Source organism: Cajanus cajan, chromosome 6 (genome assembly GCF_000230855.2).
Source record: "Cajanus cajan strain Asha chromosome 6, NIPB_CcT2T_4, whole genome shotgun sequence".
Classification (NCBI taxonomy): Eukaryota; Viridiplantae; Streptophyta; class Magnoliopsida; order Fabales; family Fabaceae; genus Cajanus; species Cajanus cajan.
In genome coordinates this window covers 7,508,016-7,529,464 of record NC_138522.1, presented here as the reverse complement: position 1 = coordinate 7,529,464, position 21,449 = coordinate 7,508,016, and the positions used below count along the sequence as shown (strand labels likewise).

Sequence of the window (21,449 nt, the reverse complement as noted above, 5' to 3'; positions counted from 1 at the left end):
AATTTAATTGAGAGATAAGTAAAATTTAACCAATAATTAGTTTTGTTAAAGATTAAACTTGAACATAAATGATTCAATTTTAGATTCAAAATTTGGCTTAATCTATTTTTTTTTCTACCAGCAAATTATCATTTTCTCTCTAAATATTATTTTAAAAGTATATTTCTAAATATATAAAATTATCTTAAATTATATAAAAAAATAAAATATGCTTATAATTCAAACTCCTAAGTAAATTTATGTTTAAAATTATCATAAATTTATTAAGATAGATAGGGTGTATGACTCTATGTTGCACCTGCATACCTCGGAGAGAGAGTACGGAAAGAGGAAAACGAAAAGAAAAAAGAACATCGGAAGGAAAGGTTCCTCTGAATCTCGCTTCCGCTGAACTTACACACCAATTGCTTAATTCTTTCTCACTTCCACGCTTGCTCCTTTTTTCGCAATCATCTCTCTAATCGTTTCGCATTTCTTCTTTCTTCTTCTTCTTCCTTTTTTTTTTTTTTTTTTTTTTTTTTTTTTTTTTGGTAAACTTCCAACGTGGCGTTGCGTCGTTCAAAACCCTAACCTCAAGTAGTGAGATTCTTTAAGCTTGTAATCACCATAGTTTGTGTTTCTGTTCTTTAGGTTTTCTCCTTCGCGATCAAATGTTATTACCTTTATTACAGGAAAATATCCTGGCTCTTTGTTTTTCCCTCCCTTTCTTTCATTACTATAGTTTTGGGAAAATAAATCATTCCCTTTATGATTGCTATAATGGGTTCAATACCTTAGTGATTTTAAGGAAAAAAAAATAATGGTATTAAATTCTTATTGGAAATAGTAGTGGCAGAGGTTCACTTATTATTTATAGATCATGCCTTAGTTTCAATTCTTATTCCCTCATGTTTGTTTTAAGCTACTTATTATTTATAGATCATGCCTTAGTTTCAATTTTCAAAATTTTGTCCAGTGACGTGAATTCCCTTTCAGCCTCAAGCTGTGCCTGAAGTTGTACTGAATTTATACTAAACATGTTAATAGTTTTTTCCTTATTGTTTGATCTGCCTGCTCTTTTTAGTTACTTTATGTTACATTACTGTTTTGTCTTTGTAATCCTTTTTTTGTTTTGTTTTAATTTGCTCTGGTTGTAGGTAGGGATAAGTATGGGTCTTACAGAAATTGTGGAATTATCCAGTGATGATGAAAGCGAAAAGGTTGGTTTCAAAGCTGTTAAGTTGGAGAAAGATTTTGTTATGGATGCAAAGCAATATAATGAGACTGACAAAGGTCGACTAGCCAAGCGTAAGAGATCTCGGAGTCATACTACTCGACAAGATTCTGAAGAAAATATAAGTTCTAATGGTCCAAGTACAGGTCATAGTAGCTCCAGTGTATTGGAGCAAGGGCCATCGCCAATGGATGACACCGGTATTTCTTATGCATCACCCATCGGTTCAGCACCCCTGTGTAGGCAGTTTTGGAAAGCTGGACACTATGATGATGGGCTTGGTTCTAAAGTCACAGTCCAAAGTAATCCAATATATTCTTTTGGTCAGATTAATATATTCTATATTGGTTCATGGATGTTCTGTCAATAAGTTCATATAAATACATCTTGAATTTTTAACAGATTTTTCTTCCTGCCTGACTTTCATGGGGACTATAGTTTTCAGATCTCACAGGCTAGTTGCTAATAAGCTTGTAGCCTGTAGGTACAAAGACTTCTGTCAATTCTGGACTTCTTATCTCTTTGTTTTCTTCTCGGGTTGCAGATGCTAAAAATTATCTACATGTGCACCCAATGTTCCTCCACTCAAATGCAACTTCGCATAAGTGGGCATTTGGTGGTATGTTGTTATCATCCGTATAAACTTGTGTCTTATTTATGATTACTTTGATCGACTCCCTATGTTATATTTTTTCATGAGGTGATCTTCTTTGTTTCTGTTTGCAGCCATAGCAGAGCTTCTTGATAATGCAGTTGATGAGGTAAAAATTCCTGATGTTTGAACTATTGAACTGCGTGATATTTTAAACATTATATTAGCTGTCATATTCTTTTATCATCTGCAGCCTTCTAATCTATTGCCGATGGCTACTAATAGAGTAATAGTACAATGCAAGGATTATTGTAAAACATACATGTCTAATGCCACTAATGTTTTATGCTTTTTCCATCTTTGAAGCCATCAATTCATATTTTACATTTGATTTTTGTTCCTATTTTCTATTGTATTGTTAACATTTGTTCTTAGGATAGATCCAAAATGGGGCTACCTTTGTCATTGTAGATAAAACTTCAAATCCAAGGGATGGAAGCCCAGCACTGTTGATTCAAGGTATATTGCTTCTGGAACAAATTAATAAAGGAGCATATTTGTGCTGAATCTTTATTGTGGTTTTAAATTTGTAGCCTGAATCTTTCTTTGTTGCATTGGTTACAATGATTCTATTTTTTTTTGCTTTGATGCTGACATTTGGCAATTAGATGATGGTGGTGGAATGGATCCGGAAGCAATGCGTCGTTGCATGAGTTTTGGATTTTCAGATAAGAAGTCACAGTTTGCTATTGGACGCTGTACGGATTGTGACTTATTTTTATGCTATCATTTTGGTATTTCCCTTTTATATTTATTTTTCAATTTGGTGTTCTAGATGGAAATGGCTTCAAGACCAGTAGTATGAGGCTTGGTGCAGATGTCATAGTCTTCAGTTGCCATCTAAATAATAGGTACGGGTCAACTAATGAACATAACATTATGCTAAAGTTGGTTAAGGCAATGTGTCTCTCCTGATGTATTGGCAATCACCTCATTATCTTGAAGAAAGTGTGATTATTAATGCTTAAGTAGATTCTGAAGGCCATATCAACTCAAAAGTATTTATTCAGCTATTTTTTTATAGTTTTTTTTATATTTAATTTTTATATATGAAAGGCTATAAATAACTTGGCCATCATTTTTTCTTTTCTTTTTATATCCTTGGAGAAATGTGTAGATATAATAAGGTGTTTTAATAAATTGAAGTAATCTACTCTCATGTTAGGAACCAATCCATTCTAAGTACATTTATTATGATTACTTTAGCCAATTCCTTTTAGTCTCTTTTGACTATTGCCTCACTTATTCAAATGAGTGGAAGGCAGGGAGGTTTTGCAACAAGCCAACAATATGTAAACTGTGAATTTATGGGGGGTGGAAATGAAACTTTTATTATTATTTTTCTTACTGTTTCTATCTTGATCAGGATTTTGACTCAAAGCATTGGACTTCTGTCATATACATATTTGACACAAACACAGCTTGACAGAATAGTAGTGCCCATGGTAAGCAGTATTTCTCATTTTTAATTAGTTGAAGGTTTTGGTTCATGTTGGAGATCTCACCTTATAAGTTGGTTTTATAAGGATGAATTAAACCCAAATCCACTTTCTTTACTGTTCAAATGCTATTTCTCTACATATAGCATTACCCAATATGGTGCGTTGACTGTTCTACTGTATGCTGATTTGATTCTTAGAAAATTCAAATTGTTACTATTGTTCTAGAGAATTTACAGTGGACAACTATTGTGTTTAGTTTTCCTTCTCTTTTGATTGGAAGTACATTTGTGTTTCTTTTCGGTAATTTTATGCATTTAATTTAGTAATGTTATGCTAGATATCTTTTAGCATATCTTCATAACATGATATTAAAGCCTTGATGACCAAGTGGTCGAGAATTTGGTCCTTGCTGTCCTCATTCTTCTGGATGAAGTTGAATTTTAGCACAAGATAAGATGGTGAGACTGCTGCATAGTTCATGATTCAAGCCCTAATCTGTGAGGGGACATGTTAGAAATATAAAGTATAAATTTTTATGATCATTCACCTATTCAGCTTAAGTTTTTGGGAAGTTGGTCCTTTACTGTTGATGATGATTTGACACCTGTTTTTACTCTCCATCTCCTGATAAGTATTCTACAATAAAGGTTCAAGTAGTTTCAGTTAACATCACTAACTAATCTTTTAAATTTCAGGTGAATTATGAGTTTAATACATCAACTGGTTCGTTGGAAATATTAAATGGAAATGAGCATTTTGTGGCTAATTTATCCTTGCTGTTGCGTTGGTCACCATATTCATCAGAAGCAGATCTTCTAAAACAAGTCAGTTTCTACATTTTCCCTTTCATCCATGATAATTGGTTGGTTTTGATAGAAATATACTAAAAAATGTTGGCTGGCATATTTATTGTCTCCTCCTCCATTGTAGACAATACAGCCTAGTGTCATGACTGGATAGTTTCTTGGAACATCAATGTTTTTGCTGTAGAATCCCAGTTATAATTGTTCATTTATTATATGAAAATTTACTCGTTATGATGTTTGACATTAAGTGGCATTTATTCTTTCATTCTGTGTACTTAATTTTAAAAAGCACTTTTTTAATAAAATAAGCAGTTTTCTATTTTTTTTTTTGGCTGTGTTAAATAACGTTATATTCTTATCATTCTGCTGAGAGGTGGTAGCTATTGCTGTACTAGTCAAAGAAGGGGGTTTATTTGTCGAATGAATTGTAGCCAAATAATTCCTTGTAAAGTAATTAGTAATTTAGTATAACATACTAATTTGTTTCATAATATTGGTTGCTATCTTGATTTATTAGTAGCTTATTATGACTAAAAAATATTCTTCTCTTGCAGTTTGATGACATTGGATCTCATGGTACTAAAGTTATTATCTATAATTTGTGGTGCAACGATGATGGGAATTTGGAGTTAGACTTTGAGACAGATCCGTCGGTTGTATTTTTATTTGATTGGTTTTCTTTTCTTGCTTTATTCTGTTTTGAAATCTTGCTTTGTTGTTAATGAAGGAGGTATTTCTTATATGCAGGACATTCGTATTGCCGGGGATATCAAGAAGATTGATACACTTCCTGCCTGGAAGAGTATAAATGAGGAACACATTGCTAATCGGTTCCGTTACTCTTTACATGTATGTTTGATTTAGAAAATAATGATTAAGTGGCTGTGTAAAAGGTTGAATTTTCTTATTCTAATATCCTCACGTTACCCAGGTATATATGTCCATATTGTACTTGAAGATACCGGAAAGTTTTCAAATTATATTGCGAGGGCAAGTTGTGAAGCCACACAACATTGCTGATGATCTTAAATATCCTCAGTTTGTTAAATATGCTCCACAAATTGGTGGATCAGTAAAGGTGATTGTCTAACTTTTGGAATATTTTTAATTATATATCAATTGAGAGGAAACATTATCTTGGGCTGTGGAGAAAAAATATCTTCTGCTAGCTATAGTTCATGCACTTCACTTTATTTTTATTTTTTAAATAATAATAATAATTATTATTTGGATTATCTGTCTAGGGAACAGCTTTGACAGTCACAACAATTGGATTTCTTAAGGACGCACCTCAAGTCAATGTCCATGGTTTCAATGTATATCATAAAAATCGGCTTATACTGGTAATTATTACCCAAAATGTTCTAATATTCCTAGTTGGAGGCAACTTTATTTTTTTTTTATTCAATGCTCGTGACTGATTAATTGGTTATTTCTTCTGAAAATTGGCTTAAACTTGCAATTGCATAATGTGAAATGAATTTCTTAATTTCTTCACTTTGGCAAAATATATGTATTTAATATTGCAGTGGATTAATAAATTAGTGTATTTCAGTATAGCCCTGACAAAATATTTTTACCAATTGTTTTTGCCATGCACTTGGCATGCGGTATAGTTTTGTTACATATATTTGCTTTTTATAAAAACTTTTGGTCCTTGTAATTTTCCAAATGTGCAATTTTGATCCTTAAAATTTTGTTATTGCAAATTTGGTCCATGTAGTTTTTAAAACTAAACAATCGTGGTCCACCATTAATGTCATCCAAAATTAAAATAGAAAATACTCACGTGGGTGACACTACTTAGTAGTTAGTTAGCCATGTAGGAAAACAATATCATTAGAAATAAAATTGTTTTAACAGATTATAAAGTCTAATTGAAATCAGAAAGAAATATAACATCCATAGTAAATAACAATGTTCCTTATGTGGAAATCAGCATGACTAAATAACTGTCAGGTGGCGTTACTCACGTTCCACATTAGCCTTTTCTATTTAATTTTGGATGGTATGTTTATGGTGGACCAACATTGATTAATTTTGAAAATTAGAGACCAAATTTGCAACTGGGGAAGCTTGGCATGAACTTTGGCAATCCACCAATGAAATCCATTGATATATTAGTCCATACCCTAGTAGGAATGGGTAATGGCTGCAATAGGTTTGCTAGAGCTAATGTGCTTGTTTTATTTCGTTGGCATACCTCACACGGTGCTATATAACTTTTAATGTCATTCTTCATACCATGTCAATAGACTACACCTGCCACCCTTTTGTAAGTTCTAAAGAACCCATAATGGCCACCCATGGATGAGTCATGTAATTCCTTTAATAGCATAGGGATCTTGTTAGACTTATTAGAAAGGACCAACTTACCTTTATAATATAATCTGCAATCTTGTAATGTGAAACCCGGATAGTCTTTACTCTTGGTCAATGGGCCTTCATAAATGTTCTTCAAATGAGGATTGCTTTCCAACTCGAAGCCCCACTCATGCCGATGTTTCCTGTGCACTACTGAAATGGCAGCGAATGATAAACGTCTAGAAAGTGCATCCACCACCACATCCTCCTTATCAGACCTGTACTGGATGTCAAAATCATATTATTTGGTAGCCCACTTGAATTGGTCTTATCGACTGTTTTTCATTGAGAAATTTTAGGCTTCCCTGATCTGTTCTAAAGCTACCCAAAAGTTAAATCTCCGCCTTACTTACTGCCAATACCATTACCATCAATTCCCTCTCATATGGATTTCACTTGGTCCCTTTCAGATAAGGCCTTACTTCAAAAGGAAAAGGACCTCTTGTCTTGTATGAGAACTGTACCTGTCCCACATTGCCTTCACCTTGGGATCAGCTGCCTCACCCGAGATTATATGGCCTAAATAATCCAAGGTTTCTTACCCAAAACTACACTTCTAATGACACTGTGTGACCCCATGTAGCCGACCTTAGTGGGGGAAGGATATTGGTTTTGTCATTGTACTTTTTTACTTCTATGAGGGATTCCTTATCCTCTTCATAGTTTCCTTTTCTCTCCTTTTGATTAAATTCTTCTAAAATATTGTAAAATTAGGAAAGTAAATATTTTAAATCATTTTGTTTATTCTCTGTTGCTTTAACTTGGATTTACCATGTAGTTCATTGTATTTTTATTCTTTTTACTCTCTCATTCTCTCTAATACTGTTGTTACCCTTTCATTATGCAGCCATTTTGGCAGGTTGTAAGCTATTTCGACAGTAGGGGTAGAGGAGTTGTTGGTGAGTAACATGTTACTATGCAATTTATAGTTCAGTTTGATGTTTAGAGACGTACTGGACCACCAGTGTGTGGGTGCCTAATTGTTAATCTGTGGTAATCTTAGGTATCCTGCAAGCAGATTTTATTGAGCCAACTCATAACAAACAAGATTTTGAGAGAACGTCCCTGTTTCAAAAGCTTGAAGTGCGATTGAAGGAGATGACATGGGAATACTGGTATAGTGTTTTTAGTTATCTCTATGATTGCTTCTACCCAACTTTAAGAAGTATTGGATTAAAATTTTAAAAAACTATTTTTGCATAAATAAGTTTGGATGAATAAAAGTAAAACTAATATAATTTTTTATTAGTCTTCTAATTTCTTCATTCCAAACAAATATGAAATCTCACTTCCATTAAAGGATGGACAACCGCCATTAAAGGTGTCTGTTAAATTTTCAGTGGATAATCTGTTTGGGTAATATAATAGTAGAACATTGTTAAATTTAAGACATTTGTGTATAACTTTCAAAACATTCACACAAAGTTGTATAAGATCATTTGAATGCTGGTCAATTTAAGTATATATTTATGAAATTGTTGATAATGATAGTCACAACAACACACACACACATATATATATATATATCAGGATTCGTTGACACCATGTGCAAGTCTAAAAGCTTACACCAAATTTTATATCTTAAATAACTTTTTGTATAATGCAAATTTTACAAATCCAATTGTAGAATTGTGATATTATACTCAAGATCATGTGTATCAAATATCACATGATTCTAGAATTATTTAATAGTTCATCACATTGTTTTATTTTAATGTATAATATGATATTTAAAATATGTGTAAATATTTATTTTTGGATAATATCTAGAAAAAGTTCAAATCATGTGAAATTTGATATTCATGATCTTGAGAATATTAGATAATTCAATGGTTAAATTTTCATTATACAAAAAAATTATTAAAGATATAAGATTTGATGTAAGTTTTTAGACTTACATCTGGTGTCAACGGATCATGACTATATATACATGTGTGTTTTAGTCGTTATAAAAAATTTAGTTGTTTTTCATCCTCTAAAATTCAAAACTATTGTTTTAGTCCGTACTACTATGTAACTCTTTAATTACTTATGTGATCACTATAAGTTTATGTAACCATTTCAAGTGGTACCCACTAATGTCTGCATGTAACACTTTCAACTTTTTTTTTATATATATCCTTAAATTAAGTGTTATATATATACCTTTAAATGGTCATTAGGAACCAAAATTAGTGACTTTAAATTTTAGAGGAATGAAAATAAAAAATATTTTATAGGGACCAAAACCAACATTTGCTTAAACAGGATTAAAAACATTGTTCCCAAATTTTAGAAGGATGAAAAAAAAGAAAAATAATTTACAAAGACCAAAATCAAAATTCACTCATTTTACGGGGATTAAAAACATTTTAAAACATATATATATATATATATATATATTCAATATCCTTTGATACAGGTGTCAAATTAATGAAATGATACCTTCAATAACTTGTATAGAATACAAATTTAACCGATTCCACTATTATATTTAATGATATTACTAATTAGATCAAATATAGAAAATTGCATACAATTCTAAAATTATTTGGTAGTATATATTTATTTTTAGATAACATATCTAGAAGAGTCCAAATCATTTGAAATTTGATTTGCATGATAATCAGTGTAATATCATTAAATACAATAGTTGGATTGATTAAATTTGCATTTTATAAAAAAATATTTAAGTTGTCATTTCACTAATTTGACATTGTATATATATATATATATATATATATATATATATATAAATTAATTGTTTCCAATTTGGCATTGCATATAACTTAGAGAGTGAAACTTTTACTCTCTTAATCAGACATTTTTAACATTATGTCTTTTGTCTCTTTTGAAGGTACATTTTACGTTGTTAGATAACATATCTAGAATTAGAAGAGTCCAAATCATTTGAAATCTGATATGCATGATTATAAGTGTAATGTTATTAAATACAACGCATGGATCGATTAAATTTTCATTCTACAAAAAATTATTCAAGTTGTAATTTCACTAATTTGACACCATCGTGTCGACAGATCTTGACCCATACACACACACATATATTAATTTGTAAGCATCAATATGATTTCTGACATTTCTACGACTTGAATCTGAATAAAATTCATATTAATCTGAATTGATGGGTACAATAAAATAAATAGGCATGAAACATAATCAATCCCTAAAGTTTAGGGATTAAGATAAATCTGACTAAGGAAACTAAACTAGAAATAAGGAGAAGATAAACTAGTATATCTAAAATATATCTTATAGAATCATCTTAACACTCCCCCTCAAGCTGGAGCATATATATCATATGCATCTAGCTTGTTACATATATATGTTATCCTAGGACCTCGTAAAGATTTAGTAAAGATATCTGCAAGTTGATCCTTGGAGCAAACTGAGGAGGTCTTGATGATACTGGTGATGATCTTTTCTCTGATGAAATGGCAGTTAACCTCTATATGCTTTGTTCTCTCATGAAAAACTGGATTAGAGGATAGTATAAAGCTGACTGGTTATCACAAACTAGTTCCATATGACCAACTTTACAAAATTGCAACTCTTGAATTAAGAATTTTAGCCACAAGAGCTCACATGTGGTGTGAGCCATAGCACGGTATTCTGCTTCTGTACTTGATCGTGCAACAACACTTTGCTTTTTACTCTTCCATGAGACAAGATTATCACCCATGAAGACACAATAGCCTGATGTTGAGCGTCTATCACTTGCATCACCTTCCCAATCTACATTTGAATATCCAACAATGTCTGTATGTCCTTTATCATTGTAAACAAGTCCTTTTCCTGGTGACCTTTTGATGTATCTAAGGATTCGAACAATTGCATGCCAATGACTCTCACAGGGAGTTAAGAAACTGACTTACAACACTAACAGGAAAGGATATATCAGGTCTGGTCATGGTGAGATAATTCAATTTTTCCACTAATCTTCGATATCTCCCTGGGTCAGGATAAGGCTCCCCCTGATTAGGCATAAGCTTCACATTGGGATCCATGGGAGTGTCAACTGGCTTACAATCTATAAGTCCGGTCTCCTCTAGAATATCAAGGGCATATTTTCTCTGAGAAATAGCAATATCGGACTTTGACTGAGCAACCTCAATCCCAAGAAAATAACGTAGGGGACCTAAATCCTTAGTTTGAAAGTGTTTAAATAAGTGTTGCTTCAGAGCTTTGATGCCCTCTTGATCATCACCTGTAATCACAATATCATCTACATAAACAAGATAGACAAATCTATGTGTCAGTGAGTGTCTAAAGAAGACAGAGGTTTGCCTCGTAGCGGATCATTCCAAATTCCTATATAACTTTACTAAGCCGACCAAACCAAGCACGAGGTGATTGTTTGAGGCCATACAAGGACTTTTGTAATTTACATACAAGACTAAACCCCCTTGAGCAACAAACCCGAGAGGTTGATCCATATAAATCTCCTCCTCCAAATCACCATGTAAGAAGGCATTTTTGATGTCTAATTGAAACAAAGGCCAATGCCTCATAGCAGCCATGGCTAAGAAGAGACGAACTAAGGTCATCTTCGCAACTCGAGAGAAAGTGTCGCTATAATCCAAACCATATACTTGCGTGTATCCCTTAGCCACAAGACGAGCTTTCAATCTATCCACCTGTCCATCAGGGCCCACTTTAACATTAAATACCCACCAACAACCAACAACAGATTTTCTAGGCGGAGGTGGGACAAGTACCCAAGTGTGGTTGGAGTCTAAAGCTGTCATCTCATCAATCATTGCTTGTCGCCATCCTGGATAGGTTAAGGCCTCCTGTACTGTCTTGGAAATAGTAATAGAGAAAATAGCAGAGACAAAAACATAATAGGTAGGAGACAAATGATGATATGAAAGAAAGTTATAAATAGGATGAGGATTACAAGTAGAACGGCTACCTTTATGAAGAGTAATGGGCAAGTCAACTGAGGTAGGTGGGGCCAGAGTAGGTGAGGAGACCAGAGCAGGAGTAGAATCATATGGCTCAATTGTAGAATCACCGAGAGGAACAATAGTATGTGATCGACACTCATAAGTTATCCCAAATCTGTGTAGAGGACGGTCAGACCCTGGTAGTGTGGGAGGATCTGGTGCCTCTAAAGTAGTAGGTGTGGTAGGAGGCACACACTATGATCAAAATGAGGAATAGACAATACCTGAGAAAGGAGATTTGAGTCAACCAGAGAGACATCTGTAGCAATAAAATATGGTGTATCTTCAAAGAAAGTGACATCTGCACTGGTGTAAAATCGATGCTTAGTAGGAGAGTAACAACGATACTCCTTTTGGACACGGGAGTATCCTAAGAACACACATTTGATGGCCTGAGCAGACAACTTAGCATGTCCTGAGAAAAGATCATGGACAAAACAAGTACGGCCAAAGACACGAGGATGAACAGAGTAAAGGGGATCCAATAGGTATAATAGGGAATGAGGTACTTGATCATTCAAGACAGATGATGGCATTCGATTTATTAAATACCTTGTAGTGAGGACAACATCGCCCCATAACTTTGGGGGTGCATTAGCATTCAATAAAAGAGTACGAGCAATGTCCACAATGTCTATGTTTTCGCTTAGCTGCACCATTTTGTTGAGGTGTATGAGGGCAACTAGATTGATGTAGAATGCCATGAGAAGCCATAAATAATTTGAAGCAATCTGAAAAATATTCTTTAGCATTATCACTTCGTAAAATTTGAATTACTTTGCCAAATTGAGTTTTGATCTCTGAATAGAAACTTAGGAAAATATTGAATAACTCAGAACGATTTTTCATTAGAAATATCCAAGTACAACTAGAAAAATCATCAATAAAGGTGACGTAATACTTATGCCCTAAAAGAGAAGGAACACGACTAGGACCCCAAACATTAGAATGAATAACATCAAAAGGAGACATAGCTCGACTATTAATACTATTAGGAAAAGAAGCTCTAACATGCTTCCCTAATTGACACGACTCACGCTAAGGACTCCAACCGTGAGAGATGAGGTACCATTTTCTTTAATTTATTCAAGCTTGGATGAGCCAGGCGACGATGGATTAAATCAGGAGACTAAATAGATGCACATATGGTAGAGGTAGAAGGCTGAAGGTAGTAGAGACCATGTATCAAGAAAGAATCAAAAGTGAAGGTTATGACACGGTTTAGTGACTGAGTCAACTTACTTATAGAAATCAAATTAAAGGGACATCTAGGAACTAGTAAAACAGATTTTAATGGTAGTGATGGGAGAGGTGATATTTGGCCAATACCAGTGGGTTGGATTTTTGACCCATCTGCAAGAGTGATATGATGTGGAGTTTTAGGTGATGATAGGTTAGGGAAAAGGGAGACATTACCAGTTAGGTGATTAGAAGCACCGGAGTCCAAAACCCAAGGTCCAATAGACGTAGAATGAGAGAGACAGACCGTAGAATTATTAGTATGAGCAACAGTGATGGAAGAAGGGGCTTGTTTAGTTGCCTTCAGTTGAAGATACTCTTTGTAATTATCGACAGATAATGTGATTGGATGATTGCCCTCGAGTTCAATCTTGACTTCTAGAGCCGAAGTCGGAGATTGTGCCACATTAGCTGTCTTGCTCGGAAAGCCATGCAAGGAATAACACCTGTCACTTGTATGTCCATCTCTTTGACAGTAGTTACAATGGAGGTTTCCTCTACCTCCTTTACCACGACCACGACCTCGACCACGCCCTCGACTTCCACGGTCAGCTGTACTAGAGATAAAGGCAGAGGACTCAGATTCTGTGTGAAGATCTACCTCCGGTGAAGGGACTCGAATCAATTGATCTATGAGCTCTTCTACTGTAGGAATGACAGGATTTGTCAAGATTTGATCTCGAACAGACTCGTAATCTTTGTGAAGGCCTTGAAGGATAAACACCATAAACATATTATCAAGTTTGTTTAATATTTGTTGAGGATCATCACTAACCAACATTAGCTTGAGCTCATCAATAGTGGATTGGGCACGATTCAAATACGTTGGCAAATCATTATCAACCATACGAAGGGTTGCCAGACCATGAACAGACTCGTACAATCTCTTTATATCATTGGCATAGACATTTCGAGTCTTCTTCCAAATATCATAGCATGTCTTGTACGGACGAAAATGCACCATTAATTTAGTCTCAATAGATTGTCACAATAGAGATACGAGTTGATAATCTACCCACTGCCATTCATCTCTCACCTCTTTATCAACCTCGGATGCCTTCTTAGTAAGATGATCATAAAGACCTTGGCCTAAAAACCACATCTCAAAAGCAGTGGATCAATCCAAATAAATTTTACCATTCAGCTTTTCTGATGTGATAGTAGGTGATCCAGAAAAGGCAAAGGAGACTAGCCCCCATTTAGATGATTCAATTTTTGGATTCTCCTTAGAAGGTGTGCCATTCTTGGGAATCTCTGCCATGAAGAAAAGAAAGAGAAGAATAGCAAAAACACCTGTAAACAATCTCGGAAGACCTCCAACACAGCAACCAAACAATCTCAAATTTCCGTGGCAGCAACCAAACAACCACAAAATTCCAAGGCAGCAACCAAACAACCACCTAGAGTGTGACCCACAACCTGAAAAGGGTCGAAACGAGAAGAGGGAGGGTCGGCGAGTCCAATGGAGAAAATGGCGTCGCAAACGGAGGCCTGGAGAGCGTCGAGTGAACCCCACGCACCGGCGAGCTTCACCAACAAAAACTGCGTGTGAGACACCAATCTAGAGGCGGCTCGCGACAGAAAGGCCGATCGGCGACCTCTAGACACTCAGGCAGTGTCAACTCTGACAACTGCTGACAAAAGTCGAAAAACCCTAGATGCCTTGGTGGCAGCTGGATTAGGGTTCCTGGACCAGAAAGCTCTGGTACCAACTTGAATCTGAATAAAATTCATATTAATCTGAATTGATGAGTACAATAAAATAAATAGGCATGAAACATAATCAATCCCTAAAGTTTAGGGATTAAGATTAATTTGACTAAGGAAACTAAACTAGAAATAAGGGGAAGATAAACTATTATATCTAAACTATATCTTATAGAATTATCTTAACACTACGATTCTACATAAACTTCTGCAGGGATACACATTGTACATTGTTTGGCTATAAGGAAAAGAAGAAGCTTCCACCTGGGGTTACGCCAGTGTATCCATTGTTACGGAAACCACTTTCTGTAGAAAAACCGGTCATACTGAACAAAAGTTCCTCCACTGTTGTCAATACAAAAGAAGTATATGGGAATTCTGAACAGTGCTCCACAAATCTGCGAATAAGATCCGAGCAAGGTAACTGATTCTGAGAGAAACAAGACCTAATATGATTAGGAGCCTGTTTAGATTAATTTCTCTAGAAGTACTTCTTGAAGAAAAAAATAATAGCAAGCAAAAATAAAATAAGCTTCTTTATAAGTTAAAATTAATTTATGCATAAGTTAATTCATAGAAACTCTTATATTAGTTTTTCCCAATAACTTATTAACTTATGCATAATAGTTTTAGCTTATGGAGAAATTTATTTAATTTTTCTTCCTATTTTTTTTTTTTCTCTTAGAAGTTTTTTTTTGTGCATTAGTTTATCTAACAGGTTCTAGCATAACCAATTTTATCAAGCTAATGTTTCTTCATTCAGGTTCCAATAATAAGAGGAAGCCACATGAACTGGTGGTAGACCTTCAGAATATGAAAAGGTTTGCAAGGAAAGATAATGTAACCCATGTTGGTTTCAGTCAGAATAATAAGGTCTGCATTGGCTTCTTCATCACTGTTAAAATTTGTTCGTACATATCATTATGAGGCATATTTTCTAACGCTCGTTGTTAACTTATAAAAAATAGTGTAAATTTATTTTACAACAAAAACAATGGTGAGTGTCAAATTTGTTTCTGTATTGTTACACCTTAGCTCCATTTTTGCCTTCTGCTATCATTGTTTGGTACAGAGATTTATTGTATCTTTTGTTCAGGAGTAGCTACTCATTTATCTATTCTATTAATTTACTTGATTCCGTTGGAGTTCATATTCGCCATTCCAACTCTTTGAAACATTTATTGGTGCTAACTTCACAGTTGAATTTTATGTAGATCACTGCAACTCTAGATGACCAAGTGGTAGACCAGAAGACCATAGACTTAATGCAACAAAACAAGAAACTGCATGCAAAGTAAGTATATTTCTAGTTTCTGTCACTTTGAGGAGTTTTATAATTGTATGAATTACTGTTCAGTGTTCAGCAAGTTGGGTTGGCTTCAAATTCTGGCAAACACAAACTATGTGCAAGTTTTACTATTTTGATTTTACCAATATTTACCAAACTTTTGTTATGCCTCAAATTTTGAATTACAAATGACAGTTATAAACCTTAATGTCTACTCTTTTCCCTGCAGATGTTTAGAATTTGAAAAGACAGAAGAAGAACTTAATCTCAAGGTAATTTGTAGGAAGTAATAAAGCTTGGTTAGTTACTTTGCATGTTTCTGTTGCCTAATTCTTAGAGGAGTATTTTTGTTCATTCTATGGTTGGTGGAATTGTTTGTATTTGGATAATAATAGTATAGCACTGGGATTCTAGGATGTTGCATTAGAAGTTAATTTTTTTTTTTCCTGTTTTTTAAATCTTTACCTACAAAAGTATTTTAATTTCCACCATCCTTAACACAAAAATGAAAGAAAGAAAAATAAAATATAAAAAAAAAACCATTACTACAAAAAATTGTATAGTTAGAGATTTATATCCCAAAAGGTTAGGTTTATTGTGTGTTTGAATAAACCTTTTCAGAAGCACTTCTAAAATTAGCTTATACATAAGTTAAAATAATATTTTAGAGAAATTAATAAGAAAGAATTTCTATTAATTAACTTATGCTTAAGCTACTTTTAACTTTAAAAAAAAATATTTATATTTTCATTCTATATTTCTCTCCTATCAATACTATTGAAGAAGTTTATCAAAATAAGTTTGTAATGAATTTGGCAGAAGTTTCTTATAGTAGATACTATGGAATAAATGCAGAGAATAAAAATCTGATTATGATTGTGCAGGTGACGACGCTTAGAAGTAAAATTCAAGCAGCCCAAGATGAGTATAATCGGCTTTTGGCTGAAGTGAAGTCTCTAGAAGTGAAAGAAGAGTAAATGTGTAGCTGTAATTCTTGGTTCAATTCTTTAGTTTGTAGCAGTGATGTTGTATGTATAGGTTAATCCTTTTTGCAGTCTTTGGCTTACTACCAGGTTTTGGGGAAAGAAAGGATCACAGGGTCTGAGTCCCAGTTTTTCAGTCAGGCATCCTGTGTATCATGTATATGGAAGTGAGACACAGTTATAGCCTATGACAACTTTCTTCTGTACATGTAAAATACTATGAAACCGTCAGCTATAAGCAATCAATTCTTTCTTGTTTCTATCTTTTGGTTGTTTCATTGGAAGGATTAAACTATGACGAAATCCATATGAAAATTGATATAGGACATTATGAAATTGTATCTTATTATTATATTTGACTATAATTTTTTTTTTTTAAAAAAAAAGTAAATTAGTCCTGAAATATTTTTAGGGTTTTATTTAAGTCTCTAATATTAACCATTTTTTACTTTAATCCTTAGTCCAGGAACTTGAAGTGATACACTATTACTGTTTTGGGGCCAAAATTTAAAAAAAAAAAAGAGATTAATTTTAGGAACTTAAAAGAGATCTTAATATTTTTTTAAGGATTTATTTGAGTTCTTAGTTTAATGAGATACAGTTTTGAGGTGTCATAATTAGATCTAATAATTTAATATTAGTTACATGTTATATTAATGTTTAGGAGTATTTTAAATTAATAAATAGTGAGTCTTATTTAAAAAGGAAGTAGGGATGACAAAACTAGTGTCCATGAATACATACGGATAAAATTTGCTATAAATTGAAAATAAATAATTAAATAGATATTTATTTAATAATGCACTAAGAGTGGGTATTAATGTATTTGCACAAAAAGTATTTGTACTTTGAAAGTATTAAAAGTATTTTAAATTATATAAAGTAATTTGGTTTAAATTTTTAAACTATAATTATATATATGTTATAATTATTTTAAAAAAATGTTGCAAAATTATTTTTTAATATAAATATATTTAGTTTTATTAAACATTTAGGGACATAAAATATCCATAAATGAATATAAAATTCATATATACTCACTAAATAAAGTGGGTGATAAGTGGTTACTAGACATTCAGTCATGTTTCTTCCTATTGTTATCCCAAGGATCAACGTCATTAAAGAAATGGTTTTTTAAGAATCAATACGGAGTTAAATGTAATATTATTATATTATGTTAATTTGGATTTAATATTATTTAAAATATTTTAACATCGAAAAATAATATTATTAGTAATAAAATAAGAGTTAATCACTTATACACTGCCAGTGTAAAGTTTTTTTTATACTGACAACTAATTATATCTCTTAATTGTGTCATGTCACTATTAAAAGTAAATATGTTTACAGTAATATGACACAATTAAGAGATATAATTGGTTGTCAGTGTAAAATTTTTTTACACTGACAGTGTATAAGTGATTAACTCATAAAATAATGGGCATTGAACAAAAAATATCAACTATTAATTGAATAAGACTATAGGACTTTAGGAAGACAAAGAAACAAACAAATATGAGAGTACCATCTTTATATAAGAGCATCTCCTATGCTTAATTGCTCAAGTGAAATTCTTAGTTTTTTTTAGTGGACCCCATTATGCCATGTAAGATTTAGGAAGTTTTACAAAATATTGCTTTAACGATAAATTTCTTATTTGAGTTCTTAATTATAGGACCTACAATTAATATCTTTTTTCTCTATCCCAATACAATCTCTCCTCCATCAATTGTCATCCTATGGTAAAAATATAGTTTTTATTCCTTTTGTCAGTTAAGAAACTACTACTTAATTAAGCAACAAAACTTACATGTGATAGTTACTTGACATACTCTAATGCTGAAAATTGAAGAACATTGTTACTTAAATGTATAGAAAGTCCAATAAGATCCGATAGTGGAGATACTCTAAAAAAACAACTTTTGGTGTACCTTTTGTAAAACATGTACTTTTCAATCTCTTGTGGGGTTTTCATTACTTTCTTCTAAGAACTCTGATAATCTTTAGGTGGTTTGGAGTACTTGTAATGAGACACTGATATTTAAGTCATAAGAGTGGTAAGGTTACATGTCATTAGTATGAAATTACGATAAATTACATGTCATAAGATTGGGTTCTCTCATGTTTTATAGGCCATAAATAATGAACGCTTCTAAGGTGAAGAAGTTAGGTTGATGGTATATGGGTGAGGATGATTTTTGACTGGTAATAATGAGTTTTGTGACTTGTTTGTGATTGCAAAATAGTCCTCCATCATCTCCGTCTGTCAGTCCTTCAACGTAGCTGGCTTCAACCATCGGCAACCAGTTCGACCTCGATCTCCTCGTCGGCTACTCCATCCTCTCCATCTACCATCCCTCTAGCATCGACAACTCCGACCGTCAGTAACCAGTCTAACCCCCGTTTTCTCGTTAACTACTCCATCCTCTCTGTCTGCCAGCCCTCCAACACCATCGACTCTGATCGTCGGCAACCAGTCCAATCCCGATTTCCTCATGGACTACTCCATCCTCTCCTGCTTGCCAACCCTCCAGCATCGTCGACTTCGACCCCAAGCAGTGGAAGCAGAAGCACGACTTCGTTCGTGCTGTAGCAGCGGAGGCACAACCTCCTTCGCGCAATGGCAGCGCGAAGGCGCGAGCTCCTTCAAGCGGTGGCAGCGGAAGGGTGTGGCCTCCTTCGCGTGGTGACAGTAAAGGCGCAGGCTCCTCCTCGACACCACCAACCTCATGTCCTTCCTCTGTCGCTACCTCCCCCTCCCCGTCATTCGCAACGTTCAACTCTCATGCCTCTCCTTTGCCTTCTCCGCTGTCAACTATATCCGCTATGACCAAAACCTCGCCACCTCCAAATTCGACCCTCCCCGCCCTTGGCTTGCCCTCGACGGCCTCGCCCCTGTCGTCTTCCTCATCCTCACCACCTGCTGGCGGGCAAAACAACAACTCTCTCAAATTTTGTATTTTTACACAGGTTGAGCTGTATCGATTATAAAATGACTAAAATGTTGATTCATATAAGGGTCAGATTAACCATACATGTATAAAACGACCAAATAGAGTAATGTACAAGGTCAAGGGCCATAATCCCTAACTAAGTACTAAGAAGGGCATAATATTTGAAATATATTTAGTGGGCTAATCTCATAAGAGACTTAGTTATGTATGTTAAGGTCATGGTAGGCTTACATCCAAGTTATTCTATCCTGACAAGGATACTAGACTTCCCTAGTTTAAGTGATAAAATTTTGAGAAATCATATTGTATTGTGGATTTTTATCCAACTTATCTATTGATCTAATTAGCTTAAAAAGATTGTGTTGTTAGTTAGTTCAGTAGAGTCAAACTACTTAGATTGCTCACCTGTGTTGTAATAGATCTCTTAGTTGAAATGTGTGACGACATATTTAGTTGTCGTGTTGTGCACATATTGTTGAGTTGATGAATGGTGTTATGCATATGCTATGTTGTTATGTGGATAAACTACAGTGTTTTTGTGTTGTTCAAGTTGAATGATATGTAGTGTTATTCATATGCCATATTGATATGTTGAAGGTTGTACAATAATGTTATAAGTTAAGAATTTGTTTCCTTGTGATTAGATCGCAATGGTCATATTTATATAGGAGCAGAGTATTATTACGTGAGAGGCTATACCAGTTTTGAGGTCATGTTGGTTGATGGTGGTGTTGATCTTTGATGTAGTTAGTTTAGTAGTTGTTATTTGACCGACAACTTATAATTATATATTTAGTAGTAGATTATTGTACGTAAGTATACTTGTGTAGTTGTTATATTATTTCAATTGTTGATTAAATTTTTCAATGTATATATTATTGCACCTATATTTAGATATTGCTTGTAGATTAATCCTAGGTAGATATTTATGTTTTCCACTAGGAGTAAATGAATGGTAAAATATAAAAACTTGTCAAGTCATTATAATTTAAAATATAACTTATATGTTAAAAATATGTATTTATTATAAATCATAGCTATATAAAATAAATATTTATCTTCTACATTGTATAGGCTAAATATTAATTTATTTTTAATATTACATCCTCTCTACATATAAATTAGAATAGTTATCTTAAAGGAAATTATTTTTGAAGATCTATTTATATATATATTTAACATATTTAAAAATATTATTTACTAAAATTTTGATTTTATAAAATAGACATTTATTTTGTGTACTTAAAAACTGAAATATTAAATTAAAATTTTAAATTATGCAAATAAAAAGGTTTTTTTAACACCAAATGCAAATAGAAAGTTATGTCCTTCATTTTAACATAAAAGATCGTAACCGAAATAAATACATATAAATTTCAAAATATCAAAGATTTTAGTAACTGAAATATAATTTAAATTTAAAATATAAAAGGAATTCTTAGTTTTGGTGTAATTAACATATTTAAATTAAAAATTTATTAGAAGTATTTAAACATAAAAATAAAAAATGATTTATTACCATATTAAAATCATAATTAATTACGAATTTGTCATGTCATAGTATCCCGTTAGCATAAAATAACAAAATTTTAACAGAATCAGTAAATGAAAGATTTAATTACTTTTGGGGGAAAGTAAGAGAAAAAAAGAGAATATATGATAATTGATTTGATGAAATTTCGTGAAATATAATAGAATTTGTAGTTGTTTGGTAGAGTGAAATTAAGCAAGAAATAGAGTGAACTTGGTATTTATAATTATTATTTTACTCTTATTTTATAATATAGTTAGAATTAATATTTTTTATTTTATATAATTTTACACATTTTTCAAAAATTACAAGAATCTTCTCAAT

The 21,449-nt window shown here is 33.1% G+C and overlaps 1 protein-coding gene across 3 annotated transcripts; it reads left to right on the top strand.

Annotated features, from left to right (window-relative positions):
* Positions 1-235: 235 nt before the first annotated feature.
* On the top strand, positions 236-16,902 carry LOC109811758 (protein MICRORCHIDIA 6). 3 transcript variants are annotated; one of them, XM_020375583.3, is made up of 21 exons: positions 236-365; positions 1,137-1,287; positions 1,360-1,515; positions 1,758-1,832; positions 1,940-1,974; positions 2,246-2,324; positions 2,474-2,563; positions 2,641-2,716; positions 3,232-3,310; positions 4,003-4,131; positions 4,668-4,766; positions 4,861-4,962; positions 5,045-5,191; positions 5,358-5,456; positions 7,325-7,376; positions 7,481-7,592; positions 14,584-14,789; positions 15,133-15,242; positions 15,584-15,663; positions 15,887-15,929; positions 16,542-16,902. In XM_020375583.3, the coding sequence occupies exons 1-21, from the start codon at positions 282-284 to the stop codon at positions 16,632-16,634; spliced, it is 2,097 nt and encodes a 698-aa protein (XP_020231172.1). In that variant the 5' UTR covers positions 236-281; the 3' UTR covers positions 16,635-16,902. The 3 variants fall into 3 exon arrangements, with proteins under 3 accessions (XP_020231172.1, XP_029129904.1, XP_029129905.1); XM_029274071.2 differs by having other exon boundaries at positions 1,137-1,515; XM_029274072.2 differs by having other exon boundaries at positions 290-579; positions 1,137-1,515.
* The last annotated feature ends 4,547 nt before the right edge of the window (positions 16,903-21,449 follow it).

What these genes read in the sequence shown, in the direction of transcription:
- LOC109811758 (XM_029274071.2), top strand. Translation starts at nt 282, where the DNA reads ATGACTCTATGTTGCACCTGCATACCTCGGAGAGAGAGTACGGAAAGA. An exon ending in AGTTGCCATCTAAATAATAG is followed by an intron (nt 2,717 to 3,231) that starts GTACGGGTCAAC and finishes TATCTTGATCAG; the next exon opens with GATTTTGACTCAAAGCATTG. An exon ending in ACTTTGAGACAGATCCGTCG is followed by an intron (nt 4,767 to 4,860) that starts GTTGTATTTTTA and finishes TCTTATATGCAG; the next exon opens with GACATTCGTATTGCCGGGGA.